Consider the following 25,515-nt stretch of genomic DNA (forward strand, 5'->3'; position numbering starts at 1 on the left):
TAAAAAAAAAAAAAAGTTCACTCACTTATCTTCAGATCGTGAACTTCGCTTCTAAGGCCCTGTTTACACCTGGTATTAAGATGCGTTTTGGTCGATCTGATCACAATTAGAGACACATTCTGTGTTTTAATTGCTGTCTTTTGTTGATTTTGACCACTTTCCTGATTTCTTTGAGGGGAGGCCTTTTCTGATCTTTCGATCTAATATTGTGAAATAAGCTTGTGCAGTTACATATGAATGCAAAATAAGTCATCAGAAAACGAGAGCAGCAGCTTTTGTTTCTGCTCTGATTGTCGCAAAACTGCGCCGAACGCTGGGGGTTTGTGTTGGGTTTGTGGGTTTGTGTTAGAGAACACTTTTTTGCTTTTTACATTTTTTCACCTTCAAACCAAACTTACAATTTTAGACGGCATAGTTTAATGTTTAAGAATCAGGCAGAGGCAGAGAGGAGGTGATCTTTAGTGGCTGTTCAAACACATTCGATCACATGAGTGTCGACTACCTCGAAAGTGGACAACCTCAAAACGTTTCAGACCCCGTTTACACCTGTATTTAGCATTGTCCACTTGTGATCAAATCGACAAAAACGAATCTGAAAACCAGGTGTAAACAGGGCTCAAGATTGGTGGCCAGCACAGCATGCTTTCTGGAGCTTCTGAAGCAGATGATATGACTTGTGTCTCCTGAGCAGACCTTTCATCATCAATTCGAGCGTCAAAAGAACTAGCGCGTTTTAACGAGGAACCACAGCATACTTTTTGACAGAGGGGAACAAAGCTGGCTTTTGTGAGCCTGTTCTGGGAGACCAGTAGCTCTTGTCATGTACATGTGAAATTAATTATGAGGAAATACTAAAACACTTGGGTGGAAATTGCTTTTCACCAGATGTTCCGCATGTGAGGATCAATTTAGTATTCTTAGCAAAGCGAAATGACTCCATAAGTTCGATTCTGGCCCCTTTGATGAAAGCCAATCTGTCACTCAAGGCATGTAAAAAAGGAGCTGAACTTCTATGCTACTGTTTGTTCCACTTTATGGAGCCTGAGGTAATATGATTACTTAACCAGGTTAGGAAAATAGAATGTTTCGTTCTTAGGTAGAATTTGACATAATGACAAGGGGGCCCAGTCTTTCTCAATTATCCATACACAAACCAAGCGAGAGGGCTTTCGTTCTCAGCGACGGGAACAGGGGCCAAATGAATCAAAGGTGAATTACAGCCTTTATATGAGATACTGTGCGATCTGAGAATTAATTACCCGTCTTATTTACTTTTAAATAGGACTTCTGTCTCCTCTCATTAAGTTTCTCTTCTGTCTTCGGAAAACGTTGCATGGCTCAATCCACGTTAGCTGATCTACAGGCAGTCCTGCAATACAGAATACTGAATTAAGGTTGGGAACACTGACTTTGAGCCAAACTTAGATTTTCATGAATGAAGTCCTGCTAGAGTTCGCTCTTTAATGCTTCATGGGATTCTGTTTAAATAATAGTGTTGGCACAATGCAGAGAAATGAGGTGCAGATTATGCACTCCATCTTTTAAAATGATGCATTTACTGAACTCAGTAATCTCAATTGTTTCTCCTAGACAGGATTTTTGTTTAAATTAGAAAAAGAGCAGAATATTCTCATGTGTCTCATCTAGAGTTACAGAATTAGACTGAACAATGTTACAAACTCAAAGATGAACTCGACAAATATTCCTCAACAAATTCTTCCAAAGTATCTGAAATTGAACTGAGAACAAGTGTCAGTAAAGAATCAGCATATTAGAATGATTTCTAAAGGATCATGTGACACTGAAGACTGGAGTAATGCAATATAAATTGCAATAGTATTTCACAATATTACTGTTTTTACTGTATTTTTGATCAAATAAATGCAGCCTTGGTGAGCATTAGAGACTTCTTTCAAAACCTTTTTTTTTTTTTTTTTTAAATCTTACAGACCTCAGACAGTAGTGTATCTATAAGCAATAAAATGTTTATCTGGTTTTAGCTTTTAAGGTATATTGTAGGTTATTTACAACTGTCTATGGGCAGCATTTGAGGCATGCTGACGATTACCACAGACAAAAGCAGTAAAACAGGCAAGTATGTGACTATCACAGTGTTTTAAAAGTATAACCATAACATGTGTTTGCTTGAGACCAGTGTAACAGAATCACTTCCCAACCTTGTCTGTTCAAAGTTTTAAACAATCTTTCAACCCACGTCATGATGAGCTAAAAACAATAAACCTGGTTGCTTACACTTACTTACACTTGCAATCTGGCTATGTTTGCTATGTGTTATAATAGCATACTACTCATAGTATTCAGTTTATCCATCCATATCCAATACAAATTGTCATCAATGTTGTGTCACCTTTTAATAAATAGGATGAGCATCAATATCTGAATCTCTAGATATCTAAATCTGTAAACACACTGCATAGTATGCAGTAAGCAGTATACTAGTATTTATTCAGAATACAGTGTTTGTTCACATAGGGAAAAATGCATAACTGACAATCATGCATATTATATAATTCAACCATTCATATTATACATGCTTTAACAAAGACGGAAGTGTATGACTGTAAATATGGGACAAATCCACTGAGGGACAGTGAAATTATTTTCTTATATTGTAATCGACTACATACTACAAACGCTATCCACAGACATTAAGTTTGTATGAGAACAGCATACTACTCATACAACTTTTGCAGTACTCAGTATGCAGTATTCAGTATGCATACAAAGTATGCACATTTTCTGTATGCATGGAATACCCAGATGAACAACTACATTAGTCAAGTATTGAGTATGCAATAAAAAAATAAGAAAAAAATAATGTATTCCACAATGCAATTCACTCAAATCGACTTTTCATTTACACTGTTAGGAATATTTACATCTCAATTTTGACATTTTTAGACATTAAAATTTGATTAAAAATGCAAAATGACCATATTTATTTCAAAGTGACATAGTCATGTGACAACAACGTAGTATGCAACTGTTTGAAATGTTGCTGCATGCCTACTGTTTCACTGACTATTTTTAAACAGTATTATTCATACTCAGAATTCAGTACAAAGCAAGATACTTACTGAACATGGCCTCTTCCTGTTTCCCCTGTAAGTGGTCTCCGAACATCAGGTGGAAGAGGTACCAGCAGATTCATGGAGGTCTTCGAACCCGGATCAAAGAGGTGTGTTTTTGAGCATCTGGGGTTTGTTTACGACAATGTTAGTGGCACATCACGGTAATGGAGTGTGTGATGAGAGAGAGAGAGAGAGAAAGAGAGAGAGAGATTTAGAGAAAAAGCGAATTACAGGCACAGTGTTTACCCATGCGGATGAATAGACATCAGCCGCTATTTGATTCTCTGCTGTAATTTAAGGCAGTGTTTGATCCAGCTGATTATTCTCTACACTTTGTGAACCCAGAGCAGTTTTTCACAGAGATAAATAGAGCAAACAAGCAATTACGTCACATGACCCGAGAGGGCTGGAAACTTGCTGCATACTGATTCTGGCTTACTTAATGTGAATTCTGTCTTCATTTACTGTCTTTCTTCTGTGAAAAGTGCTGGACTCCTTTTCCATGAAATTTTTTTTTTTTTTTTATGCACAAAAATAGCCAATATGATTATATTGTATATATTTGATATGTATGTCATTATATAAAACTGGCTATTTTTGTGAATTTTTTTTTTTTACACTTTCAAACACTGACGCCCACCAAGTGTGCATTATTTGATCAAAAATACTGTAAAAACCACAATCTTGTGAAATATTGTTACAATTTTTTAATTAAGTTTTCGATTTTAACATATTTTAAAATGTAATTTATTCCTGTGATGCAAAGCTGAATTTTCAGCATCGTTACTCTAGTCTTCAGTGTCACATGATCCTTCAGAAATCATTCTAATATGCTGATTTGCTGCTCAAGAAACTTTTCTTATTGTTATCAATGATAAAACCAGTTGTGCTAATTAATATTTTTGTGAAAAAACAGCATTCATTTAAAATAGAAATCTTTTTTAACATTATAAAAAAAAACATTATATTTTTTACCATTATAAAAATCTTTTTTAACATTATAAGTATTAATTTCTTTCTTAAAAAAAAAAACTATGGCTTCAGAAAACAAATTTTTGGGTGAAGTATATTCTTAATACTAGGCTGGATTTTGGTCTATTATTAAAAGCCAAAGTTTTCAAGACCCATGACTCAAGTCCCATTCTTTACTGGGAATGCAACTACATAATATTTGAAAGTATAGACACACTTTCATAAGGCAGATTAAATGAAACTGTTAAATTCCTACAGCTGGTCGCTATGAAAACATCACGGTCCAGGGTTATGTCAATATCAGCTACGATGCAGAAAAGACAAGCACAGGCATTTAGATAAGTGTTGATAAGTGCACAATCGCATCTAGCAAAATACACAGTTGAACATGAGGATCCCGTACCGTGCCACAAGAGGCGTGCTCAGTTAAATGTTTACACAGCTGCTCTCAAGATTATTATTATTGTGAAACCACACACTTTTAATGTTGCTGTGTGGATGCCAAGACGTGTCTGCTTTTTACCTCCCTTCTGAGCACTTCCAACTCCTCTCCATACTGCATTGAGCTCAAAGTGACAGATTCATAGGAGATTCTGTGAACGTTCGGCCATTATATCGCATGATGTCTCATTATATGATGTCTCCGGCCGTGTTTTAGAAAGATAAATAAAGAAGTTGTTGCTGATTTTACGAAAGAAAAACGTCTGCTGTCTGCACATTACTGGGCCCTCTGTTTTTAACCTTTCTACAAATACTTGGCATGCTCTAACTGTAGAGACACTATTTTTAAAGGGATAGTTCATGCAGACATTTGGTTAAAAAACCCTGTTTGACCCCAAAGGAAGTTTGTCTGGGCTGTTTTCTTCCACAAATTGAAAGTGGATGGTTACTAGGGTCTGTCAACGGAAGAAAAAAAGCACCATAAAAGCAGTTAATTTGATAAAATGCCAAATATATTAAGGCATAATTTTAAATATGAAGCTCTTAATGGAATTGCTAAATAATTATCTTGTGGTATTAGGATATTAGTTTTGCAATATTTTCTGTAAAGCTACTTTGAAACAATGTACATCGTGTTAAGTGCTATATAATTAAAACTGACTTGACTTAATATGACTAGCATATGGAAGCTTGTTACCGCCACGGGATTTAAAAAAAAAAAAAGGTCATTGCTATTTTTTTTTCTTCTTGCAATTCTGAAGTTATATCTCATAATTTTATTTTTTAATCTGAAAAAAAAAGTCAGAATTGCAAGATATAAACTCAGAAGTGCAAGATATACATGCAAAATTATGAGATATAAATATGCAACTCTGAGAAGAAAAGTCTGAATTGTGAGACAGAAACTTACAATTGCAAGAACAAAAGTCTAAATTGTGTGTGTCGCAATTACCTTCTTTATTTCTTATTTGGTGGCGGAAACAGCTTCCATACTTATATGCTATTTGTGTATTATTTACTGCAAAACTTGCCTTGAAAAGTGCTTGACAGCTGTAGTCACCATTCACTTGCGTTGAAAAGAGCAGCTTGGACATCCTGAAGAAAGAAAGAAACAAAAAGCGTCAGTAAATAATGACAGAAGTGTATTTTTAGGTGAACTATCCCTTTAAGATCCCAGCTTAGAGTGCCACTGGCTTGGTTTTTGTCTTTAAGCCCTCTAGCCCAAAAGCCTTGACATGTTTTTGTACCATCGGGGGTGAGCGGAAGGGCAGAAATAGATTTGGACAAAACAAAGCATTCTAAAGTCGGAAATACTTGACAATCATGCCTTTAACAAGTCCATCTGTGGTATGGGACCTACTTGTAAAGATTCGATGTAAATTGTGTATCTTTCCGTGAAATAACACAAGCCTCTCACATGAACTCTCCCCATTTTGTTTGACTTGTACCCAAATGCAGTGTTTAGGTTTGTCTATCTTTGGTATGTGCACTTAAGGTTGCCTCTCAAGTGTAAACCTGCAGGCCAGGAGACACAACCCACCATCAGATGCCTCCAAATATCCCTCTGTGCAGACGTGGTGTCAGTCAGTCGAGCTCAAGTGTCTGCTGAAGACTTTGTCACAAGTCTAGAGGAAAGATTAATGCCTTGTTTTCTCTACTTGTCAGATGATATATGTGGAATAGGTATGAAGTAGGCTGCCCATTTCGAGGTCACGTCTAACCGTAAGCAGAAAATTATATTTGTGGGGGAAAAACAGAACACTTGGCCTTTCCTGAGAAACTCCAATGGACGCATTGCGGAACGGCGCGGGCCGCGCACCAGCCACGTCCGCTACTGTGCGTTTGCTTTCCACTGCCGCTTTCACGAACGTCGAACTTGGCTCTTTCCGTAGCTGCGTTTTCCATAATTGACATTAAATTTGCCACTGCATCCATTAATCTAAATGAGCCCCCTCAGGATGTTTTTTTTTTTTAAAAGGTTTCTGCTGCTATGTATAGCCGGAGCTTCTTATGTCTGCGGATGAGTCTATAAACAGCTGCATGTGCTTAAGCGGAGAAATGTAAATCTTGACACGGGATGTTTATGCAGCCCAAGCTTCTAATCATGCGAACGTATAATTCAGTGACATGTGGTGTCTTTACGAGACCAGTTTGATTCAAAGGGCAGATCCCTGTATTTACCAGTCTCTCTGAACCCCGAGCGCGTTATATCTCTCATCTCAACTCTTCAGATCTACTCAAGTTTTCTGTAGTGGTAGGAAACTCTCTAAAGACCTTGGAATAGATTACCAAAAATGGTAAATGAATAATTTTTTCCATATTAAATTATTCATTAAAAACCATTATTTACTCACCGCCATCTTGCGCCAACCTCACAGTTGTTTGCATTCAATGAAAGTTCAATGTGACCATTCTGATCAACCTCAAAAAAAAAAAACTTCATACAACTTGTGCGCTACATTGCAAGTCTTCTGAATTCATATTATAGAGTGAAACTGACGTTATTCACTGAAAATGCCATTTTGTCAGGTTTGACATCAGTGATTTGTGGAAGCCCGTTTCTGCCACTGAATAAAAAACAAAATGAGGTAATTGCGACTTTTTTATTGCATAATTGTGAGTTGTGAATTAATTCTATTTATTCCCTCTTGCAATTGCGAGTTTACATCTCGCAATTCTGGCATTTTTTCTCCGAATTGCGAGATTACATTTCACTGCTGGTCATATATTCTCTATATAACCATGTATGTGACAAATAAAAAATCTTGAATAAACTCGCAATTGAGAGAAAAAAGTCTGAATTGTGAGATATGAACTCGCAATTCTGTGAAATAAAGTCAAAACTGCAAGATATAAACACAATTCTGACTTTTTTCCTCAGAATTGCACGTTTATATCATTTATATCTTGCAAATCTGACTTTATAACACACATTGTGAGTTTCAGAATTCAGAGAAAATAAGTCAGAATTGCAAGATGTAAACTCACAATTGTGAGAATTTTTGTGAGATAAAAAGTCGCAATTACCTTGTTTCATTTTTTTTATTCAATGTCGGAAACGGGCTTCCATAGTGATGTTTGGTTTCGACACACAGACAACCCAATTTATTATTGTCAAACCTGAATCATATAGGCACTATATTTGAAAGCAATCACATAAAGGAAGCTTTCCATTAAAAAATGACTTAACTTCTGGTCTACTGCTCATACAAAACTACCACATGACTTCAGAAGATTTTAAATGTATCACGTGAATCATATGGATCACTTTTATTACTTTTATGGTGTTTTTTTGGCCTTGACAGATGTAGTGACTATGGAGTGACTCGTGGAAATGGCTGCATAAAGATTTGTGAAAAAAAATTTTTTTTTTGCTCCTCTGAAAATAAATAACATTTAGGTTTAGAAACACATGAAGATGAAATAATGACAGAATTTCATTCCTATTTCTTTAAATATTTCACTGCCTCACACTGTTCAAGTGTGAAGAGAGCTACAAAACCCCTTTTACTCCAACATTATGAAACTGCCTTCTCTATAAAACATTTAAACATCATACATTTTCTTGGAAGTGACGAAAGCCTGTGTCTAACCTGCACTTGTTTAATAATTTGCTTGAACTTTATTACAACCTGTCTTTTGTTCTTTGACAGACTGTTACTATCCATTTTATGCTATAAATATTTTAATCCATATTTCTCTAATTGCTGTCTTGTCCTAGAAGGATTTCCAGTGCTAAATATAGCACTATATAGTCCAATAAACCTATCAAGATAACTCTGAAAAGTACAGAGATTATGTCTATAACTCAGAGAACTTCAGCCTGAAAAGCAATATATATACTGTATATATATATATATATATATCCCAAGAACACTATTATTTTATTTTAACAGTCATTGGTGTGTGTGTGTGTGTGTGATCACACATCAGTAGATCAGTAAATCAGTAGAATTTTTTGAAAGAAATTAATTCAGCAAAGGCAGATCAAAGGCAAAGTAGATCAAAGGCAAAGATGCTGTTCTTTTGAACTTTCTATTTGTCAAAGAATCTTGAAAAAGTAAAAATATGAAGCAGCACAAATGTTTTCAACATTGATAATAATAAGAAATGTTTCTTGAGCAGCAAATCAGCATATTAGAATGATTTCTGAAGATCATGTGACACAAGACTGGGGTAATGATGCTGAAAATTCAGCTTTGCATCACAGGAATAAATGACATTTGAAAATATATTCAATTAGAAAATAGTTATTTTAAATTGTAATAGTATTTCACAGTAGTACTGTTTTTACTATTTTTTGATATGGGTTTTTCTTTTTTTTTTTCATATTTTCATTCACTATTTTCATGAAACATTCACAAAATGACTTTGACTTTAAGCTTGGCACATTGTCGTGTTTGCTTGAAATGACCAGTGGGGTCCAAACCATCATTAAGACTCATGGTGGTGGTCCAGGTCAGATTATAAGGGAACCAAAGACAGGCTCGTCCGATGACCAGTGGAATGTGTAGTGTAGCATTCTGCCAAACAACTGTTAGCACAATGTAAGGGGCTCAATCTGCAGAGTCATCTCCATGCCTTTTCCCAGACAGACCCATGGAATGTAGGTGATGACAGAAGCTCCACTCAGCTCCAATGGAGGACAGAGAAGAGATGCTCTGGCACTTTGATGCTCCTTAATGATGGCTACTCTTCATCGGTTAGCCGGAGCACTCAATAACATGCTGCTTGATTCATCCATGCAGACAGATGACTGACAAAACCCCATGTTCTACACTCACGGAGGTTTGGGATGGAGTCAAGAGGATTTGTGGGTGGAATTCTCAGATTTCGTTCTGCATGCAGCTTTGTGCATATTGAAATAGCTGTGATGGTCAGGAAACCGAAATTCTTTGACTGTTGTTCTGAGTTCTGGGTTGCCAGGCTTAAATTGTCTGAGATTTATTTAAGGTCAGAAAGAAAGTGACCATAAGGCAGTAAATAAAAAAAGTCTTAAGTGCTGAATGTTCCCTATACACTGTACAAAAACGATTTTTGAAAGTTAAATAAAACATAAATAAAAAGTTAAAAGTCAAAGTTAAATAAACCTAAGATTACTGGAGTACGTTTTACAAGAAAATACTATTTAAGTCTTTCTACTTCTAAATTTTACATTTGATTCAATGTGTTACTTGCCATTTTTTTTTATTATTTGTGAAATTTACTAATGAAAACTGCTTCAAAGTAAAGTTTTTCAGTGAATTCGCTAAATAAACCCACTGTAGAATTAACGTGTGTATTTTTTTGTTAAAATACTTCTAGCTTACTAAGCAAATATAAGAAATACATTTATAGTCTGATTCCCCCAAAATTTGTAAAAAAAATTAAATAAAAAAACCTCTGGCTTTTTGGCACTTTCACAATATTGCTTTGTTTTGCCAAAGGGACCAGACTTTAGCTCAACCAATGGCGTGAGTTTAGGGCAGAGCTATCAGTTTTCCAACCAATGGAAGACAAAGGGTGTTAAGGAAAACTATTGGGAAACAATAATGTTTCCAGTTCCATTAGTTGAACTCTAGTGGCTTTAAAAGTAACAATTAATCCATTAAATATATCTGTTAAATTAAATATATGTTAAATATCTCCATACACTGATGGACAGACGTTTGGAATAATTAAGATTTTTATTATATTATTTGATCAAAAAATAATTTCCACAAATATATTTTCCACATACAGATTTACGGTGACTTTCAGGGTTGATTCAGCATCAATAACCTCCATCTCTGACCTACGAAACAAATGCAACAATTTCCATCACACGGCTCCAAACATAGAAATGATCTTTAACGTTTCATGCAGGAAAAGTCAGAGGTCACTGCTCTTCCCAGCCACAGATCAAAGACTCTGCAAAGCCCCTGAAAGCATAAGCACAACATTTCATACAGGTCAATTCTTCATTTGCCATTTAAATGAGTGACGTTATTCCCAGTAAAGCAAGCATCAGAGCGGAATTTTTACCCACAGGCTGCAGGCATTTGGGTAACCAACGAGATAACTTTGAGCAAATAATGAGATGGAATTTAAAAGATAACATTTCATCCAATCAGAGAATAATTAGATCAACCATCAATTCATTAGATAATGACTTTAGGTTTTTTAATGGGGCACTGGGGTAAAATTGAAGCACACAAACACCTCCCTCCACACCAGCAGACCTCATGGACACAATCTCCTTGCCTGGGTTCAGCCCACACCGGTAGACAATAAGGCAAAGATAAACATTCTTTTCACTCTCCGTGGTCCTCTTGTTTTGAGTAATTAAGGCTACTTAACATGCATTGTGAAGTGTTATCCCTGAATCTAAAGCACCTTTGGCCAATGGAGAGCTTAGAGCACTATGTTCATGACCTACTGTTTAGGCAACAAGGTGAACGTTAGGGGAGCGGCAAATGGGAATAAAAGCACATAATTTTTTTTTTTTTATTGCAACTTTAACAGACTACATATTCCTTATAAAACTAGTGCTCCCGAAAGCTATCTGTAATCATTTAAGTGATCATCTGATTTGTGCACAGAGCTCACTTTTACTGGCCGGGACTGGTAGAGACCAGTATCACCTGAGGAATGGAATGCATCAGTGTATTTTAATTGCTAAGTGGATGATCCAGGGATTATCCCTCATAAGATGTTATTGTCTTGGAAGCACACAAAGATATCTTTTGATCTCAATGGGGTTTAATCTACTGCTAGCTCTCCCATCGCAATGGCCCAGTTGCTTTTGTCAAAACAAACTTGCCATCAACACATAATTGAAATGAATACCTGTAACCAATGAGGGGTTTTCATATGCAGATTCCTTCTACATACGTGCTGTTGACTAAGCAGACGTCTGCGGATTTGTCTAATAGTAATGGTTTCAGTCTGACGTTCCTAAATCGTGACATCCGACATCCATGGCACGTTTATGTCCCACACGTTTGCCTCTGTGGAGCACAAAACAGCATTTTAAACTTAGTATAAATAAAATCTAGATTAAATATATAAACGTCTATTTCATTAAAAGGATTTTAAAGGCTGCTTCTCTCTCTGTTTTCTTGTTCTGAGTCTGGATTCAGGAGAGGAGGTCACTTTTAAACTCCCTGGTCTGAGAGAGCAAAGGGCACTGCATTTGCAAACTCTTGTTAATGAGCATAATCCAATCGTAAAACAAGATTTAAACCAGCCATTAACACATCTTGATCAATGATAACCAGGGATTTAGCTTCTTCACGAATGGCCAAAGGTATTGCATGGCTCATCTTCTCAGTATGGGTTAATGTCATGTCATGCTTCACAAGGCATTAGCCTTTTTATAATATAGTATGTTACCTGTGGATTCAAGAGAAAAAGTAGAACTTATTTATGCAAAACAAACACACTGTTGCGTAATAGACACCTCACCAATCGATACACACAGATCATTGTTATTCAAATAGCGAAGAAACCCTTCACCAAAGCCTTGTCTGCTTGGGATCTAACTGTGATTCACACCTTGATGGTGTGAACTGTTTGTGATGTAAGTTGTGTTTTGGATATATATATATAATATATAGTAACATGTAGTAGTAAAATATAATGTTTTACACTATTTTATAGAAAAATTACACATATTTTATATTATATTAATACAGGGGATTTAAAACTGGGGGTCAGGGACTTCCAGGGGGCTGTAAAGGGGTGCTATTTTGTATTTTTTTCTGTTGCCTTAGGCAATATTTTCTATAAAGCTGCTTATTAACAAAAAAAAAGTGTGACAGAAATATATAGAGAAGTAATATAGAAATAAATATATTTTTTAATAAAATGTAATTGTGGAAGAAAAATAATAATTTCCAGACAATATTTTAAAGGGGTCATATGATGTTGCTAAAAAGAACATTATTTTGTGTATTTGGTGTAATGAAATGTGTTTGTAGTTTCGCTTTCGCAACAAAACACACAGCGTCTTCACAACATGGTGGCGGCGGTGGTGGCAGCAAAAATAAAGTTACGCCTTCTTTCTTTGCGTGAACATTTGGGCGGTGTTATGCAAATCTTCCCACACAGTGACGTAGACATGTGGGGGCGTGTTTAAACGAGGCGATTTAGGAGGGCGTGGACCAGTCTTAACTTTTATAAAGAATATCTCTTTGGGTTTGAGACTTTAGTCTTTGCAACTTTAGGGATCTTATCTATTCACGAACAGCTTGTAACACTCCAAAGAGTGATTACAGTGAAAGATTTACTATTTTTTCTATATTTGCACATTATAAATGGCTTTTTATAAATGCAAATATACAGTTGCCTTTATATTATATCAAGGGGAATCATCATATTTGGGAGTGTTTTGGCATCATAAAGTTTAATAGATCAAAATGTCTGTAAAAGATTAAGTAATGTAGTACTTTTACACTATTTTCTTACAACAAAGGGGTTTTAAATCTGGGGACACCCAGGGGGCCGTAAAGGGGTGCTATCTTGTATTTTTCTAGCCAGTGACCACAATCTCCCTCAGGCAATATTTTCTGTAAAGCTGTTGTGGAAAAAAAATGTGAGAAGTGAAGAATTAAATAAATATTAAATTATATAAAATTGTTACTGATTTTTTTTTTCTTCAGGTTTCTACAAAATAATATTCATTGTCAATTTGAAACAAAATAAATATTTTACAGCCAATATAATGCAATGACAAAAAACAAAAGGAGTAATTTAGTTATTTATTTATCTATTTTTTTTCTACATCACGTTTATTATTTTCCAATATCTGTACATTATAATTGGCTCTTTATACGTGACAATATACTGTGCTATAGTAACGGGACCATCATATTTGGGAGCATTTGGCATCATAAAGTTTGAAAATCCCTATTTCAAAATGTAATGTACCGTATTTTAGTAAAGTAACTTCGTGTTTACACGTTTTAACTGAATCCCGTTAAAATTACTAACATATTTACAGTGTAGAATGCATCAAATACGCGCAAGGACAAATTCGATCAATCAACACGCAACTGTGGGCATGTTCAAAAGTTTGAATGGAGAGAACGCGGCGCGTTTCAATGGACTTGAATGATGACAGTCATTGTGACATCACCAGACAACAAAAAGACTCGAGCTCACGGAGCGAAGCGCTCCAATCAATGGCACAGACGCGGCGCGTGCTGCACGCAGAGACGAGTCTCCAAGCAGCCTCCATAAACTTCTGCTGATCAGATTTTTTTTTAAACCGAAAAATGACAAATCCAGGACTTTGCGAACTCGCGCTGTCACTTTTGGAATTGCTGCTTTCTTTGCCCTAAGCGCTCGCGCACTTCATTAGAGTTTAGTACAGTCTAGTTTGAAGTGTTGCACAAGTATGAACAAGAAGAGGCGACCTGAGTTGCGGCGACTCTCTGTCGTGGGATAAAAAAAAAAGTCGCTTGTGGATTAAAACACGAATTCATGAGGAACATAAGAGACGACGGGAACGCAGACCGGCCACAGCGCTTCCTCCTTCGGTAACGCCGCAGCTTATTTCTTTAATATGAAGTTTTGCAAACAGTGCGAGTGCTTTAAAACCAACGTTGACATTTCTATATCTCAATGTATTGTATATCACCTCATAGAAGTGCATACATGTAGTCTGTAAGGTCAGAAGGTATGCGAAAATGTAAAGAAAACACTTCTCTGCTTCCTTATCATCAGATCTCTGTCGTCTTTGTTGCTTGAGTTGTTTTTGAGGCTTCCACCTGTAGCCTCACAACTGTGTCTCTCCCTCAGCGAAACGTCTTTTGCTAGACATTCAGTCCTTTTGAAGACTTTCCTTTCATGATCTAAAGGCAGACCCCCACCCAGACACTGCTCTCTTATCTCCCTCTAATTGCAGACTCCATGTCTGCTGTCTTCATGTCTCCCTTCTTTCCTGTTTCATCCCATTTGTCTGACATCCTTTTTGGATTCTTGTGCTTTCACTGTAGATCAATCTCTTATTATAGCCTGCGGCAGGGATATTATTCTTAATCTTTTTGCATGCGTGTGAGTTCATCGCCTCAAAGACATCTCCAAAAGATCTAGATATGTCTGTGGATTGAGGCAGCCGCAGGTTGAATGTGGCTAGGGATCTTTTCCATGCATATAAGTGGTTGGAACTCTGGGCTGGTATTCAAAATGTTTTAGGACTTAAAGGAGCAGGTATTCCATAATAACCAAACAAACCTTAAACTTCTATGAGTGATTGGAGGTTGGGACCTCTCTGGGGTGATTTATGAACCATTGTGTCATTGAGCAAGCACTTAACACCAGATTGCTCCAGGGGGACTGTAGTTACAAGAAAAGTATTGTATGTTTTTTAAAACTAATGTTCTTTAATGGTTCTTTGAAGGACCTGGGGTGCAGCAAACAATCTTCTTGCATAGAATAATTTTTTTGTACTGTTCAAGTTTCTCGAGATGTTACGTTACAGGTTCTTCAGGTCAGTGCATTGGTTTCTGGCTTCTTTAAAGCAGATGGTTTTCTAAAGAAACTAGAGAACAAAAAGTTCTTTGTGGAACCTAAAAAGGTTCTCCTGTGACATAATGATGTAAAACTGTTTTTTAAACTATGAGAAGAATGTTCTTTGCTGAATCTAAGATGCAAAAAAAAAAAAAAAAAATGTATTAAAAAAAAAAAGTAAATTTGACTAATTGGCATTTCCTCTTTGCAGGAACTGACTGATCATGGTCGCCGTGGTCCGCGCTCTCATGGTGCTGTTGCTCGGTCAGGTGTTTCTGGGAGGTGCCACTGGACTCATTCCCGAGATCGACCGACGGAAATACAGTGATTTGGGGAGACACACGCCGGAGAGATCCGATATTAACTTCCTGAAAGAGTTCGAGCTACGGCTGCTCAACATGTTCGGACTGAAGCGAAGACCCACGCCGAGCAAATCGGCGGTGGTCCCTCAGTACATGCTGGACTTGTATTATATGCACTCAGAAAATGATGACCCGAACATCCGGCGCCCAAGGAGCACTATGGGAAAGCATGTGGAACGGGCGGCCAGCAGAGCAAACATAATACGAAGTTTTCATCACGAAGGTGAAGCCTGATTTTGGTTGTGAATATTTTGCTCAACTCTTTATCACATGCCCGAGTAATTCTATCCTAACTGCTTGAGCCAGTCGGGGGATTGTGGGTGGCCTTGTTGAATGGTCAGATTTAAATTCACTAGAAACAGAATCTGTATTTTATAATGAAATCAACCCGAGTGTGATCAGGTGGCATGTCAATTAAGTCTCTTTTAGGCGTGTTATCTGATTTAAACATGCCCTCTCCTGATCTGGAAGATTTGAACCTGTGAAAGCCACTGGTCTTGTTTATGAAGTCTTCTTTCTGGAGACTGTTTAGAGGTCAACATAAACTATAGCACACAATTTAGAAACATTTCACTTTAGTTTCATGGCAACACAGGAAAAATCACGCTAACTTGCTGTACTGTGGTAAAGAGAGGGGGAGGAATCCATACGGGAGTCATTACAGCTGTTTAGGCGGCCCTGTAAAATGGCACAGATTCGGATGGATGACATCCAGTGGTCGAGCTGACACACTGCAAACAAGGATGCTTTTTGTGTGCTCATGTTGAAACAAACAATTTAAGCAAATGCATTAAAAGTCTTCCTTGTTTACTCCAAATGAGACTTTTCTCATGGCCTCTGTAGTAATTGAGCACCTCCTACGCCTCAGGCTTCTCTCATTGTCTTAATTTGGTGAACTCGGTGGTTGAGGACCTGACTGGATTTTTATCACATCCCTCATAAAGTTTTTGACATAATAATATGTAATATTTTTACAAGTTCCATTCAATAAGGCACTGCTGAAATAACTTTGATTTGACGTCGAGATTCTCAGCCGAGATACGCAGTCAGTTTTCAAGGTAGCCGTCATAAATGTACGACTTGTACGATTTGCCGTTTTGGCATAATGTACAAACAGAAATTAGGAATGTCAATAGACTCATAACTGTGGCTGACTGCTTTCGACAAGCCCCAACATGTTCGCAGTCACTCCCCCTCAAGACGGATTGACTGGGAGAAAAAGGAAAAGGTGAAGAAAGACAGACAGAACGAGGGAAAGAAAGAGCCGGGCTTTCCCACATCAAATAAAGCGTGCTTATCTTCTGTAGGCTCTTTGTGATTATGAAGCAAATAGGTTGGATTATTGGGAATGGAATTTCCAAAACGTCTCTTTTCAAAAGAGATTAAGCAAGCTCTTTGGTCTGAGAGCATTTTATTTTAGGGCATTGAGTCGTAGGAGTAGCTGTTCTTTTGCTGATTGCAACCTTTATTCAATAAAGACTTGGAAACAAGAGAATGTTGTCACTCTACAGCCACACAAACAGCCTCACGCTCGCAGCTAGCCTTTCATTTTAACACCTGGTTCTACCATATAATCTCTCACTCAGGCCAGACAAGAAAATGCTGAGTGGAAAATCCTATTCAGAGTCAAAGCAAAAATGTCAGGTTTCAGCCTGAAGTGCTTCAGAAACCAACAGTATTCTTTTGTTGTAACCCAATTTGTTGACACGATCCTAACGGACTCTTTCTTCTGTCCTTCCAGAGGCTCTCGAGGCACTCTCCAGCCTAAAAGGAAAAACAACACAGCAGTTTTTCTTCAACCTTACCTCCGTTCCCGCCGAGGAGCTGATCACGGCCGCGGAGCTGCGCGTTTTCAGGGACCAGGTTCTCGGTGACGCCGGTGCAAGTGGTTTCCACCGAATTAACATTTACGAGGTGTTCAGGCCAGCCCTGGCCCCTTCCACAGAGCCTCTTACCAGACTTCTCGACACCCGTCTGGTGCAGGACTCTCACACTCGCTGGGAGAGCTTCGACGTGGGTTCGGCGGTGGCTCGCTGGGCCCGCGAATCCCAGCACAACCATGGACTCCTGGTGGAGGTGCTCCATCCTGAGGAGTCAGAAGGATCCGAGGAGGTCGAGAGGAACCGGAGGAGGCACGTGAGGGTCAGTCGCTCCCTTCACACGGACGAGGACTCGTGGGTGCAGGCTCGACCCCTGCTGGTGACCTACAGCCTCGACGGTCAGGGCTCTGCCGTCCTAAATTTGAACCGAGAGAAGCGGCAGGCGCGGCAAAGGCCGAAGCAGCGCAGGAAGCAGCACCAGCGCACAAACTGCAGGCGGCACGCTCTCTACGTGGACTTCAGCGACGTGGGCTGGAACGAGTGGATTGTGGCGCCACCCGGCTACCACGCTTTCTACTGTCACGGCGAGTGTCCCTTCCCGCTGTCGGACCACCTGAACTCCACCAATCACGCCATCGTCCAGACGCTGGTGAATTCGGTCAATTCCAATATTCCTAGAGCTTGCTGCGTCCCCTCGGAGCTCAGTCCCATATCGCTGCTGTACCTGGACGAGTACGAGAAAGTCATTCTTAAAAACTACCAGGACATGGTGGTGGAGGGCTGCGGGTGCCGATGACAGCTACATCTCCCCAATGAAGACTGTTATTTATACAAAAGAACGTTCAAAGAGCTATTTTGGAGGAAGAAATATATATGAATATATTTATGTTGACTGAAAATAATGGGAAAATAAATATTTTAATGAGAGTGCTTGCTTTTTCCAGTGGCTTTGAAGATGTTTTTTTCCTGTCCCATGTACATTTCAAAATGAGTGCAATTGCACATGAAGTATGATGCTTAGATTTTTATGATGTATTTATTGCATAACCACTTTATTTGTAAATTATGTGTATTTATCATGAAAAAATATATGATCTTCATTCAGTGTGCATCTGGGAATATATTATTTGAAACCAAAAAATAAACCTTGGATGATGAAGTTCTCCTTAAAAGTCATGATATAACAAACACGCTGTTGCATAGACCCTGTGGTTACTTATGCAACACTGGATTTCATGCAGACAGTCCAAAACAGCGAGAGTCTGATTTGAGTAAAGGCCCGTTCACACCAAAGACTATAACTATAAAGTTTTAATAAAGTTTCTTATTTAGAATAGGGAAGTCCACAGCACAATTGTAACTGTAACGGCACCATAATAATATTGGAATCACTTTCAGAGTGTTGTTTTTCCAGCTGATAAACAATAAAAACATCGACAGCCAATCAGACTTTACCTGACTGCAGCATATGCTTATAAAAAATAGAACTTTGTTGTGTGTTGATGTGGAAGTTAATATAATTATCATTATAGTCATCGTTCTTGGTGTGAACGGGCCTTAAGAATTAAGCAGGTGTAGAATCAAGACATGGCAGAAACCAGCATGCATATACAGTGTCCTCCAAAAGTTTGAAGGCAATATCAGCATAACTATTTATCATTTTGTGATGACTTTCCATTGATAAGGGACAATACAAACTATGAACAAATATTTAATATTAAATAATAAAAAATGGGTAATGTTTTATTTTGACAGTCCTTTAAACATTCAACTAAATATAAGTAACTTTGCAACTACATGTCAACTAGCAGTCATTAGAGTATTACTATCTGCTTAATATCTAATAACACTTTATTTTGATGGCCCCACAAAAGACATTCTACTAACTGTAAGTAACTTTGCAAGTACATGTCAACTTATTCTACAAACCTTAACCCAAGCCCTAACCTAACAGTCTAAAGACATGTAACTGCACATTAATTAGAGTTAGTTGACATGTAGCTACAAAGTTACTTATAGTTCATAGAATGTCTTTTGTGGGACCATCAAAATAAAGTGTTATTAGATATTAAGCAGATAGTCTACTAATACTCTAATGACTGCTAGTTGACATCTAAATAAAGTGTTAACAAAAATGAATTCAAAACATAGAAAATGCATCTACTTAAGCATCTCAAATTGGGTTTTAATTGGTTTGTTGTGTACTAAATTAAAATTAGCTTTCAGTCAGCTAGCTATGAAGATGTGTTGACCTGATAATCTCATTCGAAAAAGAAACCTAGAGTTTAATCCAGTAATCAGGCATCACAGGCATCTGCTGTGATGTGTATAAAAATACCGTTATGATGTTATCGAATAGGAAATCCTTATTGCTGGTTTTCAGTTATAATATCAAGTCAAAAATACATTCTGATTTTATCCAAAACTGCTTTGTTTAAGGTGTTTCTAAACTCTGGGAAGGCACTGTATAATCTCAACAGAAACATACAAGAAAATGCATTTTTTTCCCGTTTTGTTTTGTAAGCATGCATGGTCATATTAGTGGAATTTTTGGCTCTGTCAACTTTGGTGAAGTAAATCCAAAGATATATCCATACAGTTATTATTTTAGTTTTAAATACATACCATTGACATCCATTGGATGGTTTGTCCAACGATGGATCAATCTGGAACACATCAGATGCGCATGATGTAATTATGTACGATCAAGTGTCATTCTAGGAAACAACTGCACTGGTTCTCTAGACACATTCACATCTCATCTAAACTCAAATATTCATGCAGAAACATTGAAATGTGTTTTCTAAATAATAAATCACAACGACCCTGGAGCCCACTGAGGGCTGAGCAGCTTTGATTTTAGCATAATTATGTGTGTTTGGCTATTTCTTTCCAATCTGAAGTTTACCCAAAAGTTTTCTATTTCTTGCTATGTTAGTTTATCATTGTATAGACCAAACAGTGCTCAGTGCTCGTATGGAAAAACTCAACAGCCTTTGTGGTTTCTATTCACCAGATATTCACTCAACCCCAGAAGGAACTGTTTTCCTGTAAAAACCTCAGAATGAATGCTTTTAATGAAAATTACATTTCATGCAGTGGTAAAAGCTGACTTCCTCCATCCCGAGCGCTCATAGAGTAGGGAAACATTCTCAGGGAGTGTTATATTTAATGGTTTGTCTTTAAAGAGTCCATAAAGCTTTAACTGAGTTGTATGGCAATACAACTCCCCTGCCATGTTTCTCAGTTAACATGCATTTCCCCTCGTCCATCCTGTTCTATCAGCCTACAAGGTCCGGCCCTTTGACTTCTTACTACCCAAGAGATCAGGGGAACACTAGAGCAGGGCCAGGGTCACTCCAGAGAGCCATAAAACATTTCATTCCTTACATTTGCCAAACAACTTCATCAGTGGCATACTATGCTATGGTTTCACATGGTAGTACCTTGGCTGGACCAATCCTGCTATGAAGTAATTTGTTGATATACATTTTATTTTATATTATTTATTTATGTTCAAAAAATATCATGCATGGAACAACAGTAACATAAAAAAATATATATATATATATTAATATGTAAAAAATATATAATATATTAATATTGTAATAATGTATTAATATTTTTTAATATTAATAAAAATATATAATATTAAAAATAACTGTTGCATGCATAATTGTTTTTTAAGTTACAAAGTTCAAAAGTTACTGTATATTTAAAATAATAAATAATGTATTTTTTTTATGACATGCATGCAACAATGTATATATTATTTTTAATAATGCTTGAATGTTTTTTTTTATTTTTAAAAATGTTAATAAAAATTGTAAATTTTAAATGGCATAGTTCAAAAGTTACTGTACATCAGAAATGACCCTGGTCACTGGATGGCTACCATTCACAATTAAGTTGTTTTACATAAAACACTGAAACTACTATATGCTCGAATGTTTTTAAATACTCATTTATGTCTAAAATGAAAATCTGCCTTTAAAAATTGCAGTATGAACTCATACTGTTTCAGTTAAACTTTACAATGATATATTGACTGAAGATGCGAATAGAACCGTCCATTTGGCCAATTTTCTTTTTAAAGCATCAAAAAAGGTTGGGAAATACAACCATATGCTTTTGCGAGCATCAGTCTGTGCATCGGTTGGGAGGGATTCAGTTTGGCAAGGAACAATAATTTGATTTGTCTCACTGAGTGCAAACCACACTGAATGTATCTGTAGTTCCTCTGCTGGTCAGAGGAACTACAGATACTTTCGGTGTGGTTTGCATGAATATTTATTCATGCAGCATCAGAATCCGATTTCCAGATTTCTGGCGGTCGGCGTTCGGAAACTATGCAGTGTGTACCTTTGATGAGGGGAACCCGACCGAGCTGGAATATGACTGCTGGCTGCGTGCCAGAGGGACGCTGAAGTTTGGACAGGGTCTGCGGCGGATCGGAAGGCCTTTGTTATCCCACAGTGGCATGCTAATTTGAGAGAAGGTTCACTACGCCTTTCTGTGAAGCATCCGTACGATGACGTCCAGCACACTTGGAAACGAAGTGTCTGTGGAGCAGCTCAAAACACATCAAAAAGCCACGCATCCACATGTTGCTGAAAGAGGAAAGAAACACACAGAAATGACTTTTCCAGAGTGACCGACAAACCCAGAAATGATGGGTCTAATTCTTACATCCCTTTAAAGAACACATTATTCTATTACATTATTAGATTTTATTGTGTGTGTGTGTGTGTGCGTGCGGGGAAGGGGGTCGGTTTTTTGGAAAATGGTACGGAATATAGGCTATGTGTGTATATGAAGGCCAGGCCTTCTAATGATAGGAAATGACTCAGTTGTGTTTATGAAGTCTTCTGTTTGTTTGTGCTTTTTCCACTTCGGCTCCTGGAAAAGCAGATTATTTGCACATCAACCGGTTAACAAAATCTTTGAGATGGATTCATTTCTACAGGCCGTGGGTAAACAGAGCCAATGTTTTCTTTCTTTGGTTAAGCTGACCAGAAGTGTCACTGGAAAATCTTGTTGCCACCTGTATTTTTCCTTACGTTTCCTTATGTTACTCAGAAACCCTTGAAAATAATTTTTTATAGTTATGGGTGTTTGCTAAGGCGAGTGTCAATTCTGTTGCTCATACTTAGGGTTAGAAATTAAAAAAACCTCTAACCCTGAATATAAAAGAGACATTTATGATTCCTCAAATTGTGCGGTTTGTTTACAAACTTTCAACGCAATCGGATGTATGATACTGGCCTGGAATATAATAAAAATTGGTATGACGAAAGATCCAATAGACTTATATTGACAGAGTCTGGCAGCCACAACACTCAGTGCTGCATTGGATGACCACTACTCACATTTTCTTCCAAGTGTAAAAATCTAGTTTGAAAGTCATATTTAAAAAATATAAAAATTTATGTAGAAACTTGAGTGAATTAAGTACTCAAAAAAAAAAAACTTATATAGGGTTTCTGCAGGTTTTAATAATTTTAAGACTTTTTAAGACCTTTTTTAAGTAAAGAAAATTTAAGGAATGAATTGAAGGGAACAATGCGTCAATATTGAAGGGAACTGTGTATTAGAAAGACTTCATAGTTTGCAAATACAATCTCCATTGCTTTTTAAAAAATATTGAAAAACACAATTTAAAAAAAAAAGCGAAGAAATTTTGGCTTGAATAGTGCTGATTTAACTAGAACATTTGTTTTCTTAGAAATTAATCAAAATGAATGGAGTTTATGATTAAACAAAACAAAAAAGATTCAAAAGGTAAAAAGGTTTGCATACCCCATTGACAGATATTTGTTCTTGTTTTAATCATAAACTCATTTAATTTAGCATTTGAAGTAAATCCTAATGTTTAGATATTTATATTGGAAAACAAAAACACTGAGGCAGATATTCTTTTTTGCAATGCATGCAACATTCAATGCCATGACTTTATTAATTTAGGTGTTTCTGCTCTGATTTGAGACTGCTTTAAGGCCTCAATCCGTGGAAGGGCAAATTAAGACTTTTTAAGAAACTCTGCTTATAAGTAAAATGAAACCCCAAATGAAGTTGACAAAATGTTCAAGATTTGTGTTGCATGAACTAATTTGAATTAGTTAAACCGAACAAGCAACAACAATCTCTTTTCTAATCTATTCTTTATGAGTGGGTCTTGCAGGACAATCAAATGCACAAACGTGTTTGTCTTTAGAATGCATAAATAAATTGCTACTAAAATAGTTTTTATATGTTCCAAACCCATGCACCATTTGTTGTGCACACTAATGACCATGGCATCCACTCAGAATAGAGTCAAGTCATTTTGCTTTGCACCAAGACACAAACCCACAAGCAAACACATGGACACACACGTACATACACCCACAGAACAGGTGACTCCGACCGAGTGAGTCAGAACCCTCTCGTGGCCTCATGTCAGATCCACTGTTTGCTCCGATTCAGCGCCAGCACACTACGACTCATACCTTGAACTATTTGTTGTTGGGACACAGGCCTCTTTCCCCTCACTGTAAACCACATCGCTCATGTTTCCCAAGAGACTCGCTGTAGTAAACTTTGGTCATTTTTCTTGACATTTATAGGCTGATGGTAACCATGGCAGTACAGTGACTTGGTGTATGAAAGCATTTTGATGTTTCTCATAAAAGCTTTGCGTGGAGGATGTTTCCGTTTGGAACACTCTAGTGAGCAAGCATGTAAACAGATGGTCAAAGGAGATATTTGGGGTGTTTGTTTCTGAAGGGCAGCTGTAGCGCAGCGCTAAACGCAGTTGGTGGTCTATCTGTTCTCTATCTTTACAAGAATTTTGGTGATGCATGCACTTAGGTAAGGCCCTGTTTGGATAGTTCAACTAATGGACAAGTTTAAGTGAATCGCACGAAGACATGTCCAGGTCACATTTCATCCCAAAATCAAGCGGAATAAGATATGAGGAAGATATATACACAACAATTTCTTTTTTGCCATTGAAATATTGTTAATAAATAGGAAGTGTTTTCTTAAGTATTTCCTTTTTTATAAGAAAAAGGATATATTTTCTGTCTAAATATATTTATCTCTAATATATACACTACTGTTCGAAAATTGGGTTTAGAATTTTTTAAAAAGAGATTAATACTTTTATTCAGAAAGGATGAGTTAAGTTGATCAAAAGTAACATTCTATTTCAAATGAATGCTGTTTCTATTCATCAAAGATTCCTGAAAAAAATGCATCATGGTTTCCACAAAAATATTAAGCAGCACAACTCTTTTCAACAATAATAAGAAATGTTTTTTGAACAGCAAATCAGCATATTAGAATAATTTCTGAAGGATCGTGTGACACTGAAGACTGGAGTAATGAAGCTGAAAATTCAGCTTTGAATCAATTATATCTTAAAGTTTAATCAAATAGAAAACAATTATTTTAAATTGTAATAATATTTCACATTATTACTGTTTTTACTGTATTTTTGATCAAAGAAATGTCGCCTAGGTGAGTATAGGAGACTTTAAAAAAAGAATTACAAAATCAAAATCTACAATCAGTTATATATATGTAGCTTATTTATTTTTTATTATTTTATTATGATTATGTTTTATTATATTGCTTTCAATAATACAATCTTTTCCCCCTTTTTAACTGAATGAGAACAAGATTATTTTACATTACAATACCATTATAATACCAGTGCTCCTAAAAATAGGACTCATTTTCTTTATGCAAATTTTATTTGATTTTAGGATGAAATATGACCTGGGCATTTATTGGATTTCTTGCTATTCTTAATATCTTTGAGGCACTTTGGAAAGAAGAATGCACAGCATACCAAACAACAAGCACCTTGTATCTGAATCAGAACATAAGAGTGTGACCTATTCCAGAGAAAAACCAGCAGATGATTGAGAATAAATCAGAAAACACATTAATATTTCACCTGCGAAATGCTAAAGCTTGACGGATTATAAGATTACTACAGTAATCTTTTAGTTCACTGTACACTTGCAATCCCGATTCCATCACAGATGTTAGTATACCAGCAGCAGATGGCATTGATCTTTCACATTAAGTTTTCCTCCGGCTCAAAACCCAGCTGATTCAGTGGCTTCACCGTACATATGGAACGGCTGACATACAATACGCTGTATTGCTGAAAAAAATTTTTTGAAGATTTTTTGGATACATCTGCTCCAATTTTTCTCAGTAAATGAGTTACATTCAAGGACTGTATCAATGTCATGTTGATTCTCTCTCCAAAGTAATCGCGTTCAGTGTATACTCAGACTAATCAGGCTAGTTTGTGCTGAAAAAGTCTGGGTAAGGACACACACACCTCGCTGTTGGTGGCCT

General features: G+C 36.9%; 1 protein-coding gene across 1 annotated transcript; it reads left to right on the forward strand.

Annotated features, from left to right (window-relative positions):
- The first annotated feature begins 13,590 nt into the window (after window positions 1–13,590).
- On the forward strand, window positions 13,591–18,202 carry LOC107697100 (bone morphogenetic protein 2-like). The gene is made up of 3 exons (XM_016497741.1): window positions 13,591–14,005; window positions 15,190–15,563; window positions 17,082–18,202. Exons 2-3 carry the CDS (start codon window positions 15,203–15,205, stop codon window positions 17,954–17,956), a joined length of 1,236 nt encoding a protein of 411 aa, XP_016353227.1. The 5' UTR covers window positions 13,591–14,005; window positions 15,190–15,202; the 3' UTR covers window positions 17,957–18,202.
- The last annotated feature ends 7,313 nt before the right edge of the window (window positions 18,203–25,515 follow it).

Source organism: Sinocyclocheilus anshuiensis, unplaced genomic scaffold (genome assembly GCF_001515605.1).
Source record: "Sinocyclocheilus anshuiensis isolate Anshui unplaced genomic scaffold, SAMN03320099.WGS_v1.1 scaffold38, whole genome shotgun sequence".
NCBI lineage: Eukaryota > Metazoa > Chordata > Actinopteri > Cypriniformes > Cyprinidae > Sinocyclocheilus > Sinocyclocheilus anshuiensis.